This window comes from Nesoenas mayeri (genome assembly GCF_963082525.1).
Source record: "Nesoenas mayeri genome assembly, chromosome: 1".
NCBI lineage: Eukaryota > Metazoa > Chordata > Aves > Columbiformes > Columbidae > Nesoenas > Nesoenas mayeri.
In genome coordinates, this window is record NC_137541.1 from 151,285,862 (window position 1) to 151,307,947 (window position 22,086).

The 22,086-nt window shown below is 35.9% G+C and overlaps 1 protein-coding gene across 2 annotated transcripts in view; it reads right to left on the reverse strand.

Annotated features, from left to right (window-relative positions):
- The window catches only part of ATP11A (ATPase phospholipid transporting 11A), a gene marked incomplete at both ends in the record, with an annotated part of 126,740 nt that overhangs the window by 15,979 nt on the left and 88,675 nt on the right, over window positions 1-22,086 (reverse strand). For both annotated transcript variants that reach the window (XM_080363341.1, XM_080363342.1), the window contains 15 exons: window positions 1,609-1,736; window positions 3,959-4,018; window positions 4,977-5,122; window positions 5,367-5,469; window positions 6,722-6,896; window positions 9,429-9,680; window positions 10,375-10,556; window positions 12,131-12,234; window positions 12,487-12,560; window positions 14,269-14,340; window positions 14,639-14,799; window positions 16,214-16,387; window positions 19,269-19,466; window positions 20,469-20,619; window positions 21,841-21,922. In XM_080363341.1, coding sequence (XP_080219467.1) covers window positions 1,609-1,736; window positions 3,959-4,018; window positions 4,977-5,122; window positions 5,367-5,469; window positions 6,722-6,896; window positions 9,429-9,680; window positions 10,375-10,556; window positions 12,131-12,234; window positions 12,487-12,560; window positions 14,269-14,340; window positions 14,639-14,799; window positions 16,214-16,387; window positions 19,269-19,466; window positions 20,469-20,619; window positions 21,841-21,922 — 2,062 coding nt within the window. The remainder of the gene's footprint in view (window positions 1-1,608; window positions 1,737-3,958; window positions 4,019-4,976; window positions 5,123-5,366; window positions 5,470-6,721; window positions 6,897-9,428; window positions 9,681-10,374; window positions 10,557-12,130; window positions 12,235-12,486; window positions 12,561-14,268; window positions 14,341-14,638; window positions 14,800-16,213; window positions 16,388-19,268; window positions 19,467-20,468; window positions 20,620-21,840; window positions 21,923-22,086) is intronic.

A 22,086-nucleotide genomic window follows, 5' to 3' on the forward strand; every position in this document is an offset into this window, starting at 1 on the left:
TCACATCCAAATCCTTCTTGAGTGTCTCCTCTTTTTTTTTTTTTAATTACATTTTTACTAAACCCATTTAACTGCTGCCTGTAATGCTGTTTATTTCAAGTGTACGGCAAATTATCCACTTATTTACTCTTCAATCTTTTTACAAAATATATATTTTTTCTGGTATCTGCTGTACATGTGATGATCAACTGTAGATGTTAAATGGAAACACTAGAGGTCTCTGGAGACTTTGCTTTATTTCTCATGGAGTACTATTGTACAGACTACTGTAACAGAACAAAATATTAATTTTATGTGGAACATATGAAAAAAGGATTTTGCAGTTGAGTTGAAGCTTCAGGTCAAGTTGGATTTCTTGACTGTTTTGCTACAAAAATACAAGGACTGGTCAGCAACAGAACTGTTCACTAGCATGTATTTTCTCATGACTTAATTTAAATATGATAACTTCAGTTCTTGCCCACAGAATGATTCTGTATCAACTTGGTACATATCATAAAACACTTTAGAGTTTATCAGAACACAGTTATATGAAAACCCTGAACTACAGAATCATTTACTACCAAACAATATTTTCACTAAATGCACTTAAAAACTGTCTGATGACCATATGAAGTAATTTCTCCCCAGATTAACAATATACAGTATAAAACTATATGTGGCTAACAGTAGCCTCTTCTGGCCCAAACCAACTGTACTATTCCCCAAAACACCTTAGCAATAGAACCTGTTAAATAGCAACAACCGAATGATTTTGACCAAACAAACTCTGCTAGCTATCAAAAAACTAAAAGGTCTTCTGAATAATAATTTCTAAATGGAAAACACTCAAAATATAGAAGAGACAATAAAAAAGGGGGGAGACTGGGTTTCAAGAGTAATATCTTCTATTTCTCTTCAATTTCAAAGTTAAAAACATATTACTGCATTGCCTAACCTTTAGGCACCTAATCTGACCTCTCAAAAAAGGTTTTATCTTTGATTATCTACTGTTATCACTCTCTAAAATGTACTGGTTTTGCACCTACAAGAATTGAAACTGGGCATTGTTCCTAATGTAGATGGCCTCACACAGTTAGTTGGCAAGAACTGTATTCAGGTGGCTAACAATCTAAATCAGTCATAATTTCAACGCACAGAAGTGAGTCAACAGTATGCAGAGGATGGTGCTGGACACCATACAGAACACATCCTATGATACAACACTCTACCACTCTGTCCTCTTTTCTTTCAGAATAAAACAGGTATATGAAAGAAACAGCATGCTTTATCTTTTAAAAATACTTCTGTTCCCCATGGCTGAAGGAAATAGAAAGCACTGAAATAAATAATATTTTGATTGTAGGACAGTAATTTCTATTTTGCTCTCGCTCACTAATGTAGCAAATGAATCGTGTGAATTGCAGTATGTAAACGTACATGTAAAAACACATACTATCTATTTTATCTAGTTTACAGACAGTGTAGGTGGTTTTCAACCCTTCTGTTGCAGTGTATCTTATGGTCTACTGCAACCTAGTACAGAAATCCTGAGGACTTTGGAAATAACACAGAGGTGAATTCCACCAGTGAACAGAAAAACTTGGAGGCATAACATATTAATTTTACCTGTACAGGGAAGGCTCTCTCTTGAGTGTGTCTGCACTGACATGTTGTTCCATTAGACCGTACAAGAGGATAGGAAGGGAAGTGAAGCTGATATTGTAGAGTGTTAGATACGCAGTATCGTATAAAGTCTGTAGATAAAAATAATTAAATCAGTTAGTTTTAACTTTAAAACATTATCTACTGCATGGCATTTAATCTGAACTGAATGTGTCAACTTCTTCAGAAAAAAATACATTCCTTCACAACAGAGGCAAATATCCTCGAACAGCTGCTAACTGATATTAGACCCAACTCTGCACTGGTACCCCATCCATCTGGAGGACAAAAAGCTCAACTAAAAGACCGGTATAATAGTCTGGTCCTCCTAACATTTCAATTGCTCCAAACTACCCAAACTGAACAACAGTAGACTCCTGTAGAGGCAGAAATTCCTCCCTAGCACATCCATCCCCCCCTTTTATCCACTCCATACCTACATAACACGGACACATGCAGGGAGGGAGTTGGAGAACTCCAGAGGTTCTCTAGCTGTGGGTGACTGCCATGTGCTGTACAAACACCACAACATGTCTTTGATTCTTCTTCCTTCTGAACTACTTTTCCATGTAGGTATCATCTGCCTGGTGGAAAAGGATCTGGGGATGTTGATTGATAGCCAGCCAAACATGAGCCAGCAGTGTACCCAGGTGGTGAAAAAGGCCAACAGCATCCTGGCTTGTATAGTGTGGCCAGCAGGACTAGAGAAGTGATTGTCCCCCTGTACTCCGCATTGGTGAGGCTGCACCTCGAATCCTGTGTTCAGTTTTGGGCCCCTCGCTACGAGAAAGATACTGAGATGCTGGAGCAAGTTCAGAGAAGGGCAACGAAGCTGGTGAGGGGTCTGGAGCACAAGTCTGGTGAGGAGCGGCTGAGGGAACTGGGGCTGTTTAGCCTGGAGAAAAGGAGGCTGAGGGGAGACCTTATCGTTCTCTGCAACCACCTGAAAGGAGGTTGTAGCATGGAGGGGGCTGGTCTCTTCTCCCAAGTAACAAGTGATGAGATGAGAAGAAATGGCCTCAAGTTGCACCAGGAGAGGTTTAGATTGGATGTTAGGGAAAAAATTCTTCACAGAAAGGGTTGTCAGGCATTGGAACAGGCTGCCCAGGGAAGTGGTGGAGTCACCATCCCTTGAGGTGTTTAAAAGGCATTTAAATGAGGTTCTTAGGGACATGGTTTAGTGCTACAGTTAGGTTATGGTTGGACTTGATGATCTTGAGGGTCTCTTCCCACCAAAATGATTCTATGATCACTGTAACTAGCACTCAAACGTACCACATCACCCCATCAAAAGTTGTCTGTTTCTCAAAACCTATCTGGTGATCATTTATGGCATCAAAATCACTGTCAAACTCTGCTTTTTGATTCAGAATTATAGTTAGCAGTTAAAAGAACAGGAAGTTCTACAACTACATTTTCATCAACACATGCTTTCATATCTAAATCCTAATAATGTTTGAAAAAGACCTACAAAGTTTTCAATCGTCATTTGAAAATATAACCAAAACAGACAAAAAAAAAACCCCAGAGTTGACATTTTTGCTCCTCCTGGAGCTTTCTTTTGAGACATGCCACAAATTCAAAGCAACAGTATTATTTCCTTCCACTTAAACCCTCCTCTTGTCCAATCCTGCAAACTTAATACTCTTTTTGTCCAGTCATTCATTCTTTTTTTTTCGCTCCCTCATTCAGAAGAAAGAAGAGGTAGATTTTTCTGCAAAAATTAGACAAGAGCAAAGGGGAAAAGCAAATTAACAAAAATTTAGAAAGGAGACTACTGGATCCTCTCTTGAATGATGGCACTTTTCTAAATAGCAGCAGTTCGCTTCTCCTCTATCTTGCAGTGTTTTTCCTTTTCAACTAATTGAATGCTGCTATTCATCTGAAGTTTGCAATTCATGCCTGCACAGCCCAGTGAAGACTAATTTACTCTTCCATTTTCATTCTAAAAATGAACAACTAGTTCAATCACTTATCTTTCAGGATTGCCTCTGTTCACGTTCAATACACTTTGGTACAAACAGCCATTTGACTTTGCATTGCCATTTCCAAATTTGGGGTTCCTGTATTCTTTGACTTTGAAAATAACATCACTTATATGGAAATTCATAAAATTGAATTTCTGTAACTTAACTGCAATTGACGCTGTAAACCATATGAACCACAAGTGGTGCTCTTCTTTTTACAATGTGTAAACTAACATTGGCATTTTCTCAGCTGAATTGTAACAGTGTTAAAGGATTCATTAAAAAACAAACAAACAAACAAAAAGCCAAAGAGAAAATGTAACAGCGAGGGAAAAAGAACAACTAACCTGTTGTGAAAACCCACAGAAGAACTGATATAAAAACTGAGGAAAAATGAAGCAGACATTCTGAAAAACAAAGTGACACAGTCGTCAAGTGAAATATAAGTGCTAATTTATATGTCGTACAACAGTAGAGCTACGTATATCATAGTCTTATAACACTAGTAGTAGGAACAGTAGAAAGAGCTGCATACATTAATAATCAACATTCTTAATCTTACTGTACTACTGTTAAGAAAAATACTTAGAATATTTTTGAAAGCAAACTTACAAGGCTACAGTTTCAAAATTCAAGGTGAATGAATTCCGCAATCCAGAAGCACAGCTTAGTTAAGGCAAAGCAGATAAAGCACAATCCAAAGGACACAAATAGTGCTAAGCAAGCACGAGTACCCTGGTTAGCACGGCTCACAGCAAAGTAATTTTAGGATGCTTCGAGCTGTGACCCCAAACTTCATCCTCTTTTAACTACACATCCAGTCAAACACTGAGACCTTGGATTATTTTCTGAAGGTTCCATTCTGTAATCTTTCACTGCTTACTGAAAGAACTTTGATTGGATCCCAACATTTACACACTACAGAACTGTCTAAATAGGGGGATGAACATTATAAACTTTCTCTAACTACACTACCATGATGAATTTAGAAACTAATGTAAATGAAGTTATGCTAAGTTCTCCAATGCTATTTCCAACTTGATTTAAAAGGCCGCTGCAGAGACAACCCAGAAGGTGCTGAAAACAAGTAGAACAGTTTGTGAAAGAGAGGAAAAAAAAAAAAAAAAGGGAAATTTTGCTTTTAAACATAACATAGGATTACAGAATATATCTATATAACTGCTTTTTCACTTCATTCTCTGGATAAAAACAATAATCCCATTTCAGCTTTGCATCTGGCACTCAACAAAATCTCTTTATGGAATTATTGCTTTTTCTGCATCATTGGCTGCACAAACTGCACATAGTCAGATATTACCATGTAAGTTTTTGAGATTTATGTAATTAGAATAAGCATTCTCCTACCTTATAAAAGAAGTATTGCACAAGTTCAGATATCCTAACATAATAAAAATGCCCATGAACAAGCAACATTTTTTTCAAATGTTTAAATTTAGGTATTGCATAGTCACTGTTTCTTGCTGCTTGACGACCTTCTTTGCCAATGATTCCTTTAAAAAAAAGTGATGAAGCCGTTTAAAAACTGAAGAACTATTTCAAGGAGACAAATATTTGAAAAATTATATAATCAAGTTATGACATTTAATAAGAGATCACCATTGTATCTCATAAAATTCCTGTGATAAACTCTCTAAAAGTTGTCTATAAAACGTATAACTGATTATTTGAGACGGCCTGTTTTTAAGAAGTTTTTTGTCACTTCACTTGAATTAGTATTCTAAAAAGCACACTTACCTATACCAACATGTGCTTCTAGAATCATACTGACATCATTTGCTCCATCACCAATTGCTAATGTGATAGGATGCTCCTTTGATAACTTAATCAATTTTACAATCTGGAAAAAAACAGTGTTAAAAACTCTTCTCTGTAACTGTTTCCTTATTTTGCATGAGTGTAAAATTAATTAAAAATTACCAGAGTTATATAATACATACTGTGAAGGGACACAAACCCAATATTACCCGATGCACTACTGTGCATAAAGATCAAAGTAGTTATTTCATGTTAAAAGTATTTGTTCCAAATATAAAATAACATTCTTCAAATACTTCCAAACTATTTTGAGAAAGATGGACAGGACGAAGGAGGAGCAGAAGAAAGGGAGATGTTGTTGAGATTGTTTAATGTCAGGTAAGCCCATTAATAAAAGGGTTCCAGAGCACACAATTTCAAAGAAATCCTGAAACGAGAGACTGAAAGATTCTGCTTAACTGTGCTGAAATTTTTTCTTACTATTTAAGAAAAGATAATAGTACTTTGTATATATCTAAACACTGTTCACACAGAAACTGTATAAAAATTTGACTTCAAATCTCTCCATTATAAATGACCCTCTTTGTAAACGTAGTACCCAGTCAACTGCAACTAAAAACTTCTACAAAGTTCCTGACAGCTAAAATTGCTGACTAAACACACCTGTTAAAATGAATAAGAGCTACATACGCTGTACCTAAACACTGAGAAAAAGACATGACAGTCTGAAAGGAAAAAAGCAGCATATATTCTAATGTTTGTTTCCTTTAAAAGTTCTTCAAACCATATTAAGATGTTTCAGTAAGGGAAGGATGGAAGGATATGTTTTTACTTGATACAAACTACTATATAACAGTCAAGAAGTACTTAAAAATGATAATTCACACATCTTGCTGTCTGGATTCTTCTTTTTTGGCTTCCCACTTATGTTAAAAATAGAGAAGAAATATCACTCTACAGTAATAAATAATGCAGGTTCTTGTAGTATCAACAGATAGCAGACTATTCAAAGCTTGTTGGGTTAAAAAGGAAGCAATTAGTTCAGTTCATTAAATATATTCATTTATCAGCAGGTAACAACCATAAAATTTGCACAATATGTACCTAAATCAAATTCAGGTGCACAGCTGGGTGCCATTTTAGCATACCATTATCTAAATTGCTTGCCAGTAGACATTTTCCCCACCTTTTTTTTTTTTTTGCTTTTTCCATTTTAGAAGATACAAAGGTGAACGGTAACATTTTAAATTATCATAATTAGTCACATGGAATATTAGTTTTCAATATTTACATATATGCACAGCTAACAAGCAGTAATGAAATGAAATACAAACCTGTGCTTTTTGCAGAGGTGCCATTCGACAGCATAACACTGCACTGCAGTTCCTGCAAATTTCAAGAAAGAGCTCTCTGTAGTTAGCAGAGCTCCCATCTTGTCTTGGTTTCATTATTAATGATAATGCTGCTCCATCAATAATTAAACCATAATCTTGCATATCTGTTGAAAGTCTGTTCAGGGATAAAATATAAACTAAGAGTCACTACGAAATTCTCAGACACATTTTTAATTTGGCAATAGTTCTTTTGTGAAAATTAATTAATGAAAAAATAATGAGCACGGGATACTGCATAATTAATACACTTTTAAAGGAAATTCATTGTATAGGAGTGATATTTATGACATTTTAAAATTCTAGATTATGCTGAAAACATTCAGCATAATGTTCACCAGCTCAAAGACAGAAACCTTATACCTCAGTGACTTCACCAGTGAGTATGAGTGTATAATTAATGACCTTTCAGTTTGGTTTGAAAGGGCTGCAAGAACTGTGGTGAGGTAAACCGAGCTGCAGGAACGAAGCTAATTTTGTGGCATATTCCATAATATAGAGAAAAAAGTTAAAGGGAAAGGCCTTTGGTGCTCTGAAATCTACTTTCATGAAGAAAATAACCTTGTTTTTCAAGGGTCTACATTTAAGGAAGTAAACCATGCTTTGAAAGAAATGCCTAGAAGAGATTTGTTGGCCTGGAGAGGTCAAGCCACTGACTGCATTTACAGCATGTATATATTTCGTTTAGCGTGGTGGTAAAGTCCAGTACAGGTATACCTGTAGTTATAATAATATAATTATTACAGATGTTATCTATTATATTGCAATATGTGATTAATACAGTAATCTATTACAGGTACACTTGTAATACTTTGGACATTGCTAGGAGTGTAAACGCATGAAGCGCCGTTTACCACAAGAACATTTCCTGAACAATGGGGGAAGATGGCTCAGGCCACAGGAGTGGTTTTCTGCAGCATCCAACTGACTTATTTCAGAGCACCTTTGCAATGTGCCTGCATCACACAGCAGCCTCAGGCTTGAGCTCAGCAGTGAGTGTTGTAAAAACATTCATTAAGGTTTATTTGTGCTCTAGCTTCAGCGCTCCTAGGTCATACCACTGTGCATGAATTTTCAACAAATATGGTTTCACCAGGACCAATGTTTGTGAGGAAAACACCATCTTATTAATATTAACATTAACATTAATATTAATGTTAATATGTTTTAAGCATCTCCATCTTCACTACTAGAACACAAGCTATTTTTGACAAATAGAGTACTGTAAACTATATTTAATAACAACTCAGATATTTTCAGTGCTTTGTTACCATTGCCACAAATATGGCAACACCATTAATATACAATGATATAAACCAAAAATGTACGATGATGAAGTTCAGGCAATGTACTTCATGTTTGATGTATTATAGTGAAAGATTTTCAGCCTGAATTGGAACATCCAGGCAGAATCCTATTACTATCTTAGCACATTCTTTAAATCTGGAGCCAAATACAAAAACCTTCTGATGAGTCTTAATATCTAGAAAATTTGCATTGCACAAAAAGTTAAATAGACATATTTAAACATACCTTGTGAGACCTGTGAGACTCAAGCTAATTGTGGTTCAGATGACATAGAGAAATAAGTTTTATTTATCTGAATACATAAATGTTCTTGATTAAACCAATGAGGTTTAAAGTCTAAGGAGATGCTCTGGCCAAGAGCTTCAAGCTGTAACGCTAAGAGTTATAGAAACTCTCTGCTAAAATAATATCACAAATGCTTATTAGCTTGTTGTTCCTCTAATGCAAACTTACTACAAGCGCATATAAAATGTACTTGCTACCTAGTTCCATATTAAAAAGAAAAACAAATCAAATATGCGCCTTTATGTCTGGAAGACCAGTAACTTCTTAACATCCGCAGATGATAAAAATGTTTTAGAATCTGATTCTTAGGTCTTTACAGTGGAAAAAAAATAGCAAGTAATGTGTACCAGCTACAAAGCTTCAAATAAATGGCCTAATTTACTACTTGTATGAGGCATAATTTATATTATACCTGGATATTTTGCTTTTTAATGCCATTTTCTATCTATACCATGTTCTGTTTCATTTCTGTATCCATGACATCTATCCTTCTACAGATATGAAAAATACCCAGAAGTCAGTGATTTCTTTATAACCTAGGGTACTTTAAAAATTTTTATGCACACTAGAAGATTTGTTACTACACTGTTGCCTGTCACATGTCTGTAAACATAGCATAATCTTTCCTAGGAAGAGGATCATATACTGTTGCTCTCTGTGGCCTTGGTCTTATCAAGAAAGTCACATCACATACTAACTCTGATTACAGGAATACATCATGCCTGCGTCCTTTTAAAAAGTTAGAAACAGCATTTTACTTTACAATAGCTTTTTTCCAAGAACAAATATTTTTTACAGTGGAAAAATATGTAATTGCAATGTCCGTTGTGATTTTTCTTTTAACAGTTAAAGCAGTACCAGAAATGAGAAAGAACCAGGACTGTGAAAATGCAAACTTATATGGAACAAATTTATACTTAATTACCACACAATAATTCACACTTTAACAACAGAAACTAAAACATAGGGTGCTGCTGCTCTTAAGGATCAACCATTTAATTGTTTACAAAATGCACAGAATCCCATTCCTGGCTTGAAGATTCAGATTTTTCCTTACCCTGAGAAAGTATCCCTGGTTAAGCTGCCACTGTGTCTTAGGACAGTTTTGCTTAGGTCAAAAAGCACATCGTGTAAACTCTGTTCCTCAATTTTCTTTGTGGTTAGCTCAAGTAATTGTGTATTTCTTCGGAAGAGTTTGCAAGCATAGCAAGTAGCTGCCGCTGTCTCCATTTTGTCTCCTGTCAGAACCCAAACTTTAATTCCAGCTTTCTGGAGTGATTCAATAGTATCAGCAGCTTTTTCTTGTAGCCTGTGGAAATCAATTGACAACATACATTGATAGATTGCTTGGAAATGAGAAATTCAGAGGTCAGTATTGAAAGTTTTCCATAACCAAATAAAAAATTTCAATAAAAGTAATCAGATCTAAGAATTTTCCCCAAGAAAAATGCTTAGGGGAATATCTGAAAATGTCTAGGGGAATGGTGCATTATAAATAAATAGTTTTGATGCTTTCAAAGTGCTCAAAGTTTCCACTTTCATTTCTATAGCCTAAAAGACAACACGCTTAACTCCTCAGACAGGTACTTTGATTAAAATATTTTCAGTGCTTTAGCTAATGACATCAAACACTGAAGTACTGCTGAGTTATTAAAGTGACTTCCTAATTTTAACAGTTTTTGAATTTTTTTTTAAGACTGAAAGATTCTTCCTTAATTTCCTTAATATTTATTTTGGGGTTCTCTCTTCTGAAATGTTTCCCTACAGTTTGTTCAATAAGGTGTTACATGAACTCCATGCCAATGGCTTGAATACAGTGATTTTTGTACATTTAACTATTATTACTAGCTTACTAAATTATAAAGTTACCACATGTAACTTCAGTAAGCTAGGGGTATGGAGATGATTCAAATAAAGGGTTTTTCAAATAAACCTCTAATCCAGAGAGTCTTCAACTATTTTGGTAACATCACTAAACATAAGGAAATAAGAAATGTACTAACCGATCTTCAACAGCTGTAGCACCAAGCAAAATAAAATCTCTTTCTATTTTCTCATACACTTCTGCCAATTTCTTTTCCCGGTCCTGGAGGGCCAGCTTTGCATTCTGAAGCAGCTTCTGTGCGCAGCTATATTCTTCTGCTGTGAGCTTTTTATATGCAACGCACAGCGTTCGCAGTCCCTCCTAAATCATGCAATCAAAAGAAACAAAATGCCTCTTAGAAAACCCTTCTTACAGTTCTTGCTGGTGTGTATGCTGGAATATTCAAAACATTGAATGGTTTTACTATTAACATGAAGTCTCGCTACTCTTATAGTGAAGTGAGTATAGTATAGACTAGTACAGTGTAGTCTAGACTAGAACATTCTTCATCTTGATTCCTTGCTGCCCTGGGAGCAGGTACAATCTGAGGGACAAACCTCAGTCCTCCAGAAGAGAAACAGATCAGCCACCCAACTGGATGTATGAGATTACCAGGGGAAGAAGAGTCAAGGTAAAGGTTTCCTTCCCTATGTGTATAATTAGGCAGGATGAGTCAGAATAAATAACAATAATATAAATAGTAGCTCTGCAGAGTCTGATTTTGATGCTGTGTTGCAGCAGAGACGGGGACAAGGACAAACGTCAGAGACTGTTGAATACCAAGTGTGCCACTTCAGTGAAAACTAGAACTTAGCTGTGGGTGTTTCAGATGGCATCAGACATCGGGACTGTGTGATGAATAAGAAAGGGGGTATATAGACTGTGTATATAGACTCTTGCTGTTGGTAAGGGCAAGTGCCAGGTGGCTGCCTCTACCTTCTTTCAGAAGCTTCTGCATGTAGGAGCCAGCTCTATTCCCAGATATCCAAGATGAGGAAAGAGCTGTTGGGCTGGTTTTCTCTCTTGACAGACATTGGATGGACATGATATGTAAACACTTATTTCAGTTTCATTAGCCTCCTTCACTTGTAGTAATCAGACAGTTGTTTCATAGAGTAAAGCTTAGCAAAGCACTTTAGCAAAGAGTTTTGAAGTTTCCCTTCAAAACAAAAGCAGGTAAGGCTCTAGGTATTTTTCACCTATCTGTAATAATACTTTGTCTTCAGTTTGAGTATAGGATGCCAGCAAACTTTATCCTATTTGTAAGACTGGCAATCATACTGCCAGTGGAATGGGTTTTTCATATTTTTGGATACAGCAATGTTCAGTATTTTACAACTCTAAATACTATTTTTTAGGTAAAAACAAATTCTGATTTTTCTTTTAAAGGTGACCAGGAAGTTCAAAGCTCATTTTAGCAAGCAAAAATATAAATATAAGGATGATCACTACACTGTTTCCCCATAAGAAGCGCATTTGTTGCTACACTGTGCTCTAATGGATTTCCTCTTTTAAGGGCCTGTAAAGCAAAGACAGCAAATCGCAACTGCTATGGTTGGGGACTGAAAGCTGGCAGAAGATTTTCAGTGAAGTTTGTCACTTTTCTGTCACTCAGAAGTTAATTCAACCACCACAGTGCCATACAAAAAAATGCTCATTGATGACATCTGGTATAACATAGAGTTGTGCATATCTAACACACTCATCTCTCACCACAACTGCCATTTGGAATATGAGATGGAAGACAGATTCATGTAAGGGAATAACAGACTGTTGCCCACACAGCCTTTCTGCACTTCGGTGCCTGGGAAGACCAAATCAAGCAGAAGATCAAAACACTTCCTTTTTTTTTGACACTGATATCACACAAACAGATCAATAGAACGGAATCTTACCACTGCATTGCGTTCAACTCTGGAGCGTATTTGGTCAATTTTGCCTTCTTTGACTCTAGGAAATATGGAAGAATCTGCTCCCTTACAAAACAGAAATATATCACCTAAAAGAGACAGCATACGGAATTCAAAATGGCCAAATATATCTTTCTTCAAAACAACATTCAAATTACTAAGTCTTCAAAAAGATTTCTTCCAACTTTTTTATAACATTTGCACCCATGTTGGTACTTGGTCCTCTTTTTTTATAAAGCAAGGCACACAGACTGTGATTAATGCTTAACTCTTTGACAAATCTGAAATAAATTCAAGTGAAACTAAAATATCTAAGAAGAAACAGAATGTGACAGCCTTACCTCCTGAAGATTTAACAATCACACTCATTCGTCGCCTCACAGAATCAAAACTCAAAACCTCTAATAATTCAAACCTGAAACAGAAACAGAATATTTTTTAAACAACTCGGATTTTCCAGATCCCTAAACTGGTTATTACGACTTCAAGTATGTCAACTAAAACATGACTTCTAACATGGAAAATCAGGTTTGGTATTATGGAATATGCAACTAATACAGAATGAAATATCAGGTTACAAATAATAAATGGGGGAGGCCCTTAGCTCCTAATTACTTGAAACAGAATTTGTCTACATGCTGATGTTCATGAGAATCTTTGGATGTAGTGTAAATGTAATTTATTTAAGCAGAAGACTAGAAATCTCGCAGCAGAGCACTAAGTTGCTCATAAAGTAAGTAAATTCCTACCTATAATATCTAGGCATAGCCTTACAACTTGAAATGTGTAGGTGTTTACAAAGAAGTCTTTATTTAATACCTTTCTAATTTTCATGAATCTTGCTCAAGCATTGACTGACAAGTTATACAAGGAAAAAAACATTTCTTTTTACTGATGTTTTACTAATGTTTGTCATTGTTTTTATGACATTATTTTATCCCATGTTCCTTCCTTTCTAGAAGGAAAAATGGATACAAGCTCCTCTTGTACTGATTCTGTATAATTCATCAGTTTATGTACTTCAACAATTTACTCTCTTATCTATTTCATTTCATCTAAGAGAGCTACCATTTTTTCCAGCACAAATATAAGCATCCCAATCATTAATCCAAATCTCTTCAGAATTCCTCATTGTTAATATTTTGCTTATAAAATAGATGTGCTTATTTAATTAGACCATTCAGTTCTAAGTCCTTACAACAGCCTGGGATTCAAACCTGTGTAAGGTCACAGTGTTTATTTCATTAAAAGTTACAACAGATTCTAACAAGAAGCTGGATAAGGCCTATGGCTACAAACTGAGATGCATTTGGAGAAGATTTCTAATTATGGTGCTTTCATAATGAAACTGACTTCAGTTATTATGAGGTGAGATAAAACGCCTGAAGTAATCTTTGGGACAAATCCTCCACATTCCCCTAAAAGGGGGGAAAATAACAGCAGGGTTTCTGTATTTGTGTCCAAGATTCTCTGTGCAGTCAGCAGAGTGTACATGCAGGAAGACGCAGATCTACAATAGCCTTAACCAGCAGACATCCACAGAAGTGCAAGGCAACATTTTCAAAAGTATGTACATCCCATTGAACAGCTGTACTACTTAAATGTTGTTGAAAATTTTACTCATACTATGGCCTACAAAATTTATTCTACCTGTCGAAGATAAATAACAAAAAAACCTACAGTATCTGTTTGAAATTTTATTTGAACCAGCTATAAAAATTTATTCTACAGATACTACCCTCCGGTATATTATATGTATATTTTGTGAAAAAAAAAAAATGGGGCATATACCTTTTTCTATTAGGAAAATATAATTTACCATATAACAAAGGAAAAACATACATTGCTCCTAAAAGTATTAGGAACTATTAGATTAGGCCACCACATCTTTGTTGTTACATTAATATTTTATACTGCATATACTGTCAAGCTAACAGACTAAGTGAAAATACAGAACTATGGGATCTGTTAAAATTGTAAATATTAGTAGATAATTCGTTTTTCTACTAAAATGTACAATTTTTGACTTCTCTGAATTAAAAATTAATGCATGGAGGAAGGATAATTCATGAAACACATTAATAAAAACGCCTCATCGGTCTGTTATGTTTTTAAACACTCACTTCTCTATGTTATTTTCCCGGTTTAAGATCTCCATAAAATTGTCCTTCAGTCTTAGATAGGTGTAACCAAGTCTGTAAAATGAAACACACACGAAGATACTGAATACAAAAAAAATATAATTATCCAGTTTAAGTATGTCATAAGGATTTAATACTGAGCTTGTGTTCTGGAAAACAAACAAAAAAACAAAACATAACAACAAACTGGTTTTATTTAATGAATATGAACAATCATGACTGTACATTAAGAAAATCAGCACCTCTAGATGATTCGGTGTTTTTTGTTACAATTTTTGTGCTGAAAACAATTTTGAACTTCAGTGATTAGATCCCTAGATTAAAAAAGTACACTAACTAATTACACACATACCTCTGTATTCCCTCAACTAAAGCAACTTCATCAGGTGATGACGATATATATATACAAGGTCTTGAGAGCTGGCTTTTCCTTAATCCATCTACACTGTCATCATCTTTTACCTGAACGGTGTGGCAAAGACAAAGAGCTCGGAAAAACAGGTCCTCTCTCTCCTAAAAAATAAAAGGAGTGGTTGTTACCATGTGTGAACATTTCAAAGCATTCATTTGAAAATTCTTCTTTTGGGAGGTTATGCATCTCACCAACTACTATTGTTTATTATCAGATAAAGACAGTGTCACAGGTCACCTGCCCTTTACGAGGAGCCAAGTCTCTCCCAGCAGTAACCACACAGCTGCTACCAGCATCGCCATGCCAGTCAAGCTGCTGATGCCCAAAAAAGACAGCGTGCATCTTTTGCCCTCCCTGAGTGCTTAGATGTGGCTAAAGGGGTTTTTCTTTACTTTCGCTTGAACTTGAACAGCCTGTATTAAATACTAGTCAAGATACAATTTTCGGAGTCCTGAGTCCAGACAGAGGCATGCAGCACCTGAAGCACAAGTGTTAACAGGATTTAGAGATTTCAATTTCTTACGCAGCTTGAACACCTCTCAGAGCTATACAAAATAAAAGGAGTGTGGACATTTTGGCAGCTGGAGTCAACAACTTCTATAAAGTTTCATATGGTTTGGTAATGACAGCTTCTGACATCAGAAAAAGATTTCTATTTCATGGATACCTGGCTGTATTCTACCTGCATCTTTGTGTCTAAATCTTATTCTTCTGTACAGTTCAATATGAATTTTGTGTCATTGTAATTCCAAGATAAAAAACACAGTGTATCTTGGGACCACATTCTGAGGGCCAAGGGTGAGAAAGCCATAAGGCTGTTGAATTACACCAATATATTTAAGATGCCTTGTTTTGCCATAATGAAGGATATGGCCAAAGTATGATTTGAGACTGTACTGATAAATTTTTTAAAACATATTGTCCTTTGGCTGTGATTATCCTGCCCATTTATATCCTGCTCATCAGTTGACATGTGAAATCTCCTTAACTTCCAACTAACTTTGCATTATCCAGCAAAAAAGCCACAGCACATACATGCTGTGTGTAGCACATTTCAGATGTGGTTATATTCAGTCACATTTAAAGGTCATTTAATTTGATCATAAACCATTCTCTGGCCACATCTTTACTCAGTGATGACTAAGTAAGTGTTTGCACTGAGCACTCATGTTCCCCCTTCAGGAGGTTCCTGCCTTGCTTTCCCTATTGTAGCTAATTTTAAATGGAAACCAGCTATTATGTTTCTTCAGCTATTAACCAGAGAAAGTTCCATATTTTTAGGTTTTATTTAATTCAGTTCTACAGCTGCATTAAGTTGGGAAACTGCATATTAAGCTTTTAAATCTTGGTCTAAAGTAGGAAAGGGAAATATTCATGTTTTGATGCATTTCCTGCAGTTACTTACTTTGATTTGTGAAATTCAAGGATGTTACATTTCTAACATTCCCTTCATCAACACCATTTAATTTTCATGTTTCATTATATAAACCCAAACCCCAGAAAGAGTCATCATACCTTTCCACTTCCTCCTGGAGAAGAATCAATCATATCAATGCCTGTACAATCATGGAGAACTTGGCCATTGCAGATAACATGTGGTACGTAAACGTGCCCTTCGATGCAACATTCTACGAATTCCATGTTGTTCTCAGTTAACGTTCCTGTTTTATCTGTGAAGACATACTCAATCTGCAAATGAGCACAAATTAAAAACAGCAGTAATATGAACATATTTTTTTCCAAGGTCTCTTAACAAAACTGAGATTATTACTGGGTTACATCTTCTTTTAAAGGTCTTTATGAAGGCTCTTTCAGAAAAGAAAACCAGTAATTTCTCTTGGGGGTTGTCTTCCATGGAAATGTGGGCCCTGAAAGATTTTATTACAAGACTATCAGCAAAGCTATCTTTTGCCTCATAACATGTACAAATAATGTGTTTAATCTACTTTCACTCTTCCCTCAAGCTCCTTTTTGGTTTTTAATGTCTTTCTTGCTGCAAGACAGATATTTATGGAAACAAAATGCACACAAATTCAATTTCCCAAGGATCGTTATTTAATGTACGTGCCTGGATTTGGATCAGTTACTGTCAGAATGGTCCTTAGGGTAGTATCAGAATTCCCCACTACAATAATGTTAGTTTAAATGAGGACTCTGAACTAATGGTCACATACAGTTATACACATGGGTACTATTATTGCCCTGGAAACATTCCTTTTGCCTTGATATTGAATTTTTCATTGATTTTACCTTTTACCATGAGCCCCAGCATTTAAGGATAACAACATCAAAAATAAAACCAAAACATGAACTATAAACCAGAAGAGCTAGATCAACACAAGCTCAATTTTGGGTATCGGATATAGGTACTGTATACAGATTGCACGTAGGTATTTGATAAACTGAGAGCATTATGTAAGGTTAGGAATTAAACACTTGAAGTAAGGCAACTACTTAGTACTTGTCAGATTGTTTAACAAACTTCAACATTTATCAAGTGCATTAAAAAAAAAACACAACAAATTTTTGCTCTCAGTCACAACAGAAGTTACTAAATATGTGAACTTCACCCCTAGACTGACTCTTCTTATATTCACTAATCTGAAAAGGCAAGTTTCCAAGTTTTCCAGTGGTTTGTTATCTGTGAACACAACATCCATGTTCAAGTTTTTTTGAAGTGGACAGGATTTATATAGATTTCTTTCATCTCAAATCCTACATTCAGTTTCATAATACATTTGTACAAGATACAAAATGCTATCAAGCAAAGGTTTTTTATCCATTCAGTGTGCTGCGCTGGGATCAACACCCATTACATGAAAAAAGAAATAAAGTATGTCACTATGACACTATTTACTACAACCACAAACAAGGATTCACAATCAAAGCCTTCATTAGAAATCCAATGTGTAATATCTTTCAAAAATATAGACGCAAAATTTAGTTCATTGGATTAGTACTAATAATGCCGAGCACTGATGAGGCTCCCATTCTAGGGAAGGCACTTCAAATTCAGTAGTACTAAAGGGTTTTTTATAACAGAATCACAGAATGTTTGAGGTTAGAGAGCACCTTCAGAGGTCATCTGGTCTACCCACCCTGCTCAAGCAGGGCCACCAAGAGCTGGTTGCCAAGGACTGTGTCCAGATGGGTGCTGGTTATCTCTAAGGACAGAGACTCCACAGTCTGCCTGGGCAACTCAGTCACTGTGACAGTAAAGTAGTGTTTCCTGATGTTCCGATGGACTCTCCTGTTTAAGGTGGTGCCCACTGCCTCTGGTCTTGTCACTGGGCACCACTGGGAAGAGCGTGGCTCCATCATCTTTGCACCCTCCCTTCAAGTGTTAATATACATTGATAAGATCTTGTCTGAACCTTCCCTTCTCCAGGCTGGACAGTCCCAGCTCTCTCAGTCTGTCCTCACATGAGATGCTCCAGTCCCTTCCCTTCACCATCTTTGTGGTCCTTTCAATTGACTCTCTCCAGTATGTTCATGTCACTGTTGTACTGGGGAGCCCAGAACTGGACACAGTACTTCAGGTGTGCCTCACCAGTGGAGAACAGAGGGGAAGGATCACCACTCTTCACCTTCTGACAATAATCTGTCTAATGCAGGTGAGGACACCATTCACCTTCTTTGCTGCAAGGGCACATTTCTGGCTCATGTTCAACTTCGTGACCAGCAAGACCCCTGGGTCCTTTTCTGCCAAACTGCCTTCCAGCTGGGTGGACGCCAGGGTACACTGTGCCTCATTATCTAGACCATTAATGATCAGGACTGGACCCAGTATTGACCCCTGGTGTACACCACTAGTTTACTGGCCTCCCATTAGACTTGGCACTGCTGACCACCACCTGCTGGGCCTGGCTCTTCAGCTAGTTTTCAGTCTTCCTGAGGATCTCACAGGAGACAGTACTGACTGTCTTCCACAATAGTAAAACACATGGTACCACCTTTTATCCAAAGAGACGGGTGTCTATAAAAGCTTAATTACTAGTTTGGTTGTACAAAACTAAGGAAATACACCATCTTATTTATTTGAAAACCAATTAAAACATTTTAAATTAACAGAGTTCCTAAATATTTTCCCAAAAGATGTGTATGTATCTGTGTGAAGGCTATTATTTTCTTAACACAGAATACTAGAAGATAGAATTTATTTTAGCAAATGAGAGTGACAGTCTGTCATTTTATGCGATGAAACTTGCGTCTGGAGATTTGGTGTTGCTCTAGTCAGACAAAAAGGGATTTTTTTTCCACCTGATTTTTACTCTAAGGAAGTTAGATGCTTATTATAATCTCCCTCTATGGTCAACAGAGAGAAATCACCACCTTCTTACAGTGTTTATAATTTACTAATACAGTAATACTAACTGACTTCCACTGACTGGCTGAGAAATCAGAATTTTAGTTTTTGAAAATCAGATGATCTCAAATTTTATTTTTGAAACTAATCAGCACTAAAGAAAATGCATGCAAAGTTGCAAAAAGAAAAAAAAAAGTGACAATTTTAAAATAAAAAAACTACGGTAAGAATAGTTGAAGAAATTTATAATTCAATGAAATTTACCTGTCCCAACTCTTCATTGAGGTCAGAAGTATTCACCAATGGTCCTTCACCTGTGTCCTCATCAAACATTTCCTCATCCCATGTAAGGAAATAGGAACCAAGAAATTTCTGCATTTCCACAGTGACATACATGGATACAGGAATAATGTAGTTGAAAAGAACCATGAATGCAAGGAAGTCTGTTAAAGCCTGAAGAAACTGCCAAAGAAACAAGATGAAAATATTAATTTCTCATGTACCATCCAAAAAAAAAAAAAAAAAAAAAAAAAAAAAAAAAAAAAAGTAAGTACTCCTACATTTATACAGTCCTAAAATTCCATTCGGTTCTTTGAAGGCAATCAGCAGGCTGACGTGGCACCCCAGAGTTTGACACCCCTGCTGTAGTAACTACTCATTCTAGGATTACCAAATTACAGAACTTTCAGGCAGCATTTCACTAATAAATAAAGGGTTTTCCTTCCTTCTCTCAACACAAGGAGAATGTGTGCATATAACCTGGTTCGATTTTTTCAGTGGGGGAGACTTGCTGGAAGTAAAATCAACATGCTGGGCAGATTGAGATAGAGTTACTGGTGATAATGAGAAATCCTGTCTGTCTAGCATGCACACATCACGCATTTCCCCTAGTCTGAGGGGGAGGATTTGGTGAAATAACAATATACTTTCTCTAGTGCTGGGTTCAGTTTGTTACTTTGGATCATCTGGGTATCTGCTCTGGACTATGTCCTTGCTTCTGTAAGGACATTTGACACTAGCAACTCTGTTGCTTGTCTCTAATGCCAATGACAGAGTTATAGGGTTATATGAAGATAAATTTTTGAGAGGTATTTTTACAGAGATTCCTACAGCAGATTCTTTTGAACACACAGCTGTTATGTTATTATCAATAGTTGTGGGATTCCTTTCAGTCCTGTATTTCTCTACAAGAGGTCAGTTCCTCGGTAATTCACATCAGTGACAGGACATGCTAAAAAACTTTCATGAGGCTTTTTATACTAAAACAGACATTTTCTCATCAGTTAAATTCATATATACTACTTGGGTGCAACAATGTAATACATAAGATTTCCACAAATATACTGTCACTATATTTAGCCAAAAAAGCAACAATTTATGACTGGCTGTATATTATTTTCAGTAGGATTCTTATAAACTAAGGGTTTAGTGAAAACTCTTTTTAATTTTAATTTATTTCCATACCAGATTTCTTTTCCTTTCTGGCTCTGTTTTCTGATTATACCACGGCTCATCACGAAATGGATCACTCTGCCAGACATACTTCAGGACAGTATTTATTAGTGCTTTACTGATGAGAATACAGAGGTATACAATAAGGAATGCATTCATTGATCTACAAAAATAAGGCAAAACAAAAATTCCATCAGCACAAAATGCTATACTTGTCCTTCAGCCTAACAATTGCTGCAAGTCTAACAATGCTATTGATGTTAAACATCTTCTCTACAGTATTTTCTCAATGAACAAAAATATTTCTGAGGACCATTTTCTATTTAAAATGTTAACTGCTGTGATTGTTTCTAATGTGTGTGTGGCACATTACCAAACCTATTATACTAGTGGAAACAATAGCAGAGATGGAATCACAAAATAACCAAGCTTGTACCTGAAGATGCCGTTTCCCTGAACCAGTATAAAAACACACACATAAGCACTTCTAAAGAAATAAAGAAATATAAATCTATCGAGAACATTTTGTAGCTGTAATGGTTTAACTCTTTCTAGCCAGATCTAAAAGAGCAAGGACAGTTCACATTTAAAATTATGCTTACACTAAAGAGGGGCAAGAACTGTTAAACCTCAATAACAGAAAGAGACACATCATCATTGCTCAGTGACTGTGTAAGAGAAGAGCTGTCAGCTGGTCAGTACATCTTGCCTTAATCAATGACATTTTTTTTCACAAGGCTGGACACCTTACTCAGAGCTGATGATTTCAGATAGCCCAGCAGGACTAGAAAATACTTGTCTCGATTTTAAAAAGAGTAGGTAAACAACATCAGCTCATCCCTTGAAGACAGCAGTGCCTTCTTTTCCCACCATATATGCCTGTACAGAGCTTTTAATTGCAGCTAAACCACAGAAAACTTGCCACAGACAGGCTTTGTGTTACTGCAGTTGATCCAAAGTGAAGTGCATCAAAAGAGTTATTTTTACTGAATTCAAGACTTAAGTGTAACAAAAAGGAATTTTAAGATATTGAAACACATAACCGGGGAAAACTGTCAGGAGATGTAGTCTAACCAGTGAAAGAGAAGTCTTCTGGACAAGGAAAACACACCATATCTTGAAAAGGTAAGCATTACATTAAGGTGGCTTTTTTTTTTTTCTTCAATAATTAACATTTAATACAAATTCAGTATTGAGGACCTCATTTATATGGTATTATATAACTCATGAGTAAAAATGATACATACAAAAAAGCAAATTTTAAGTTTCTGTACCTTTTAAAAAATTTAAATCAATTTAACATACAGTTCTAGGGAAAAAAAATCCCCTTTTATTCACCAAACATGCAGTTTTCCACCCCCAAAAGAAATATCAGAAATTTTACTTTTCTACAGCAGATCGCTTCTGCGATTTTGCTTGGTAATTTAATGCCATCTTAGTTTCCATGCCAGTGTAAATAGCAACACCTGAAATTAAACAACTTGTTTTACTAAAGATTGCACAGTACAATAACTTAATAAAAGCACAATTCACTAGATTATTATACTCTGACATTTCTTTAACTCTCTGCAGTCTGAACAAAGATTTGGATGATACTCAAGAGGCTTTAATACCTCAGTTCTTAGAGGAA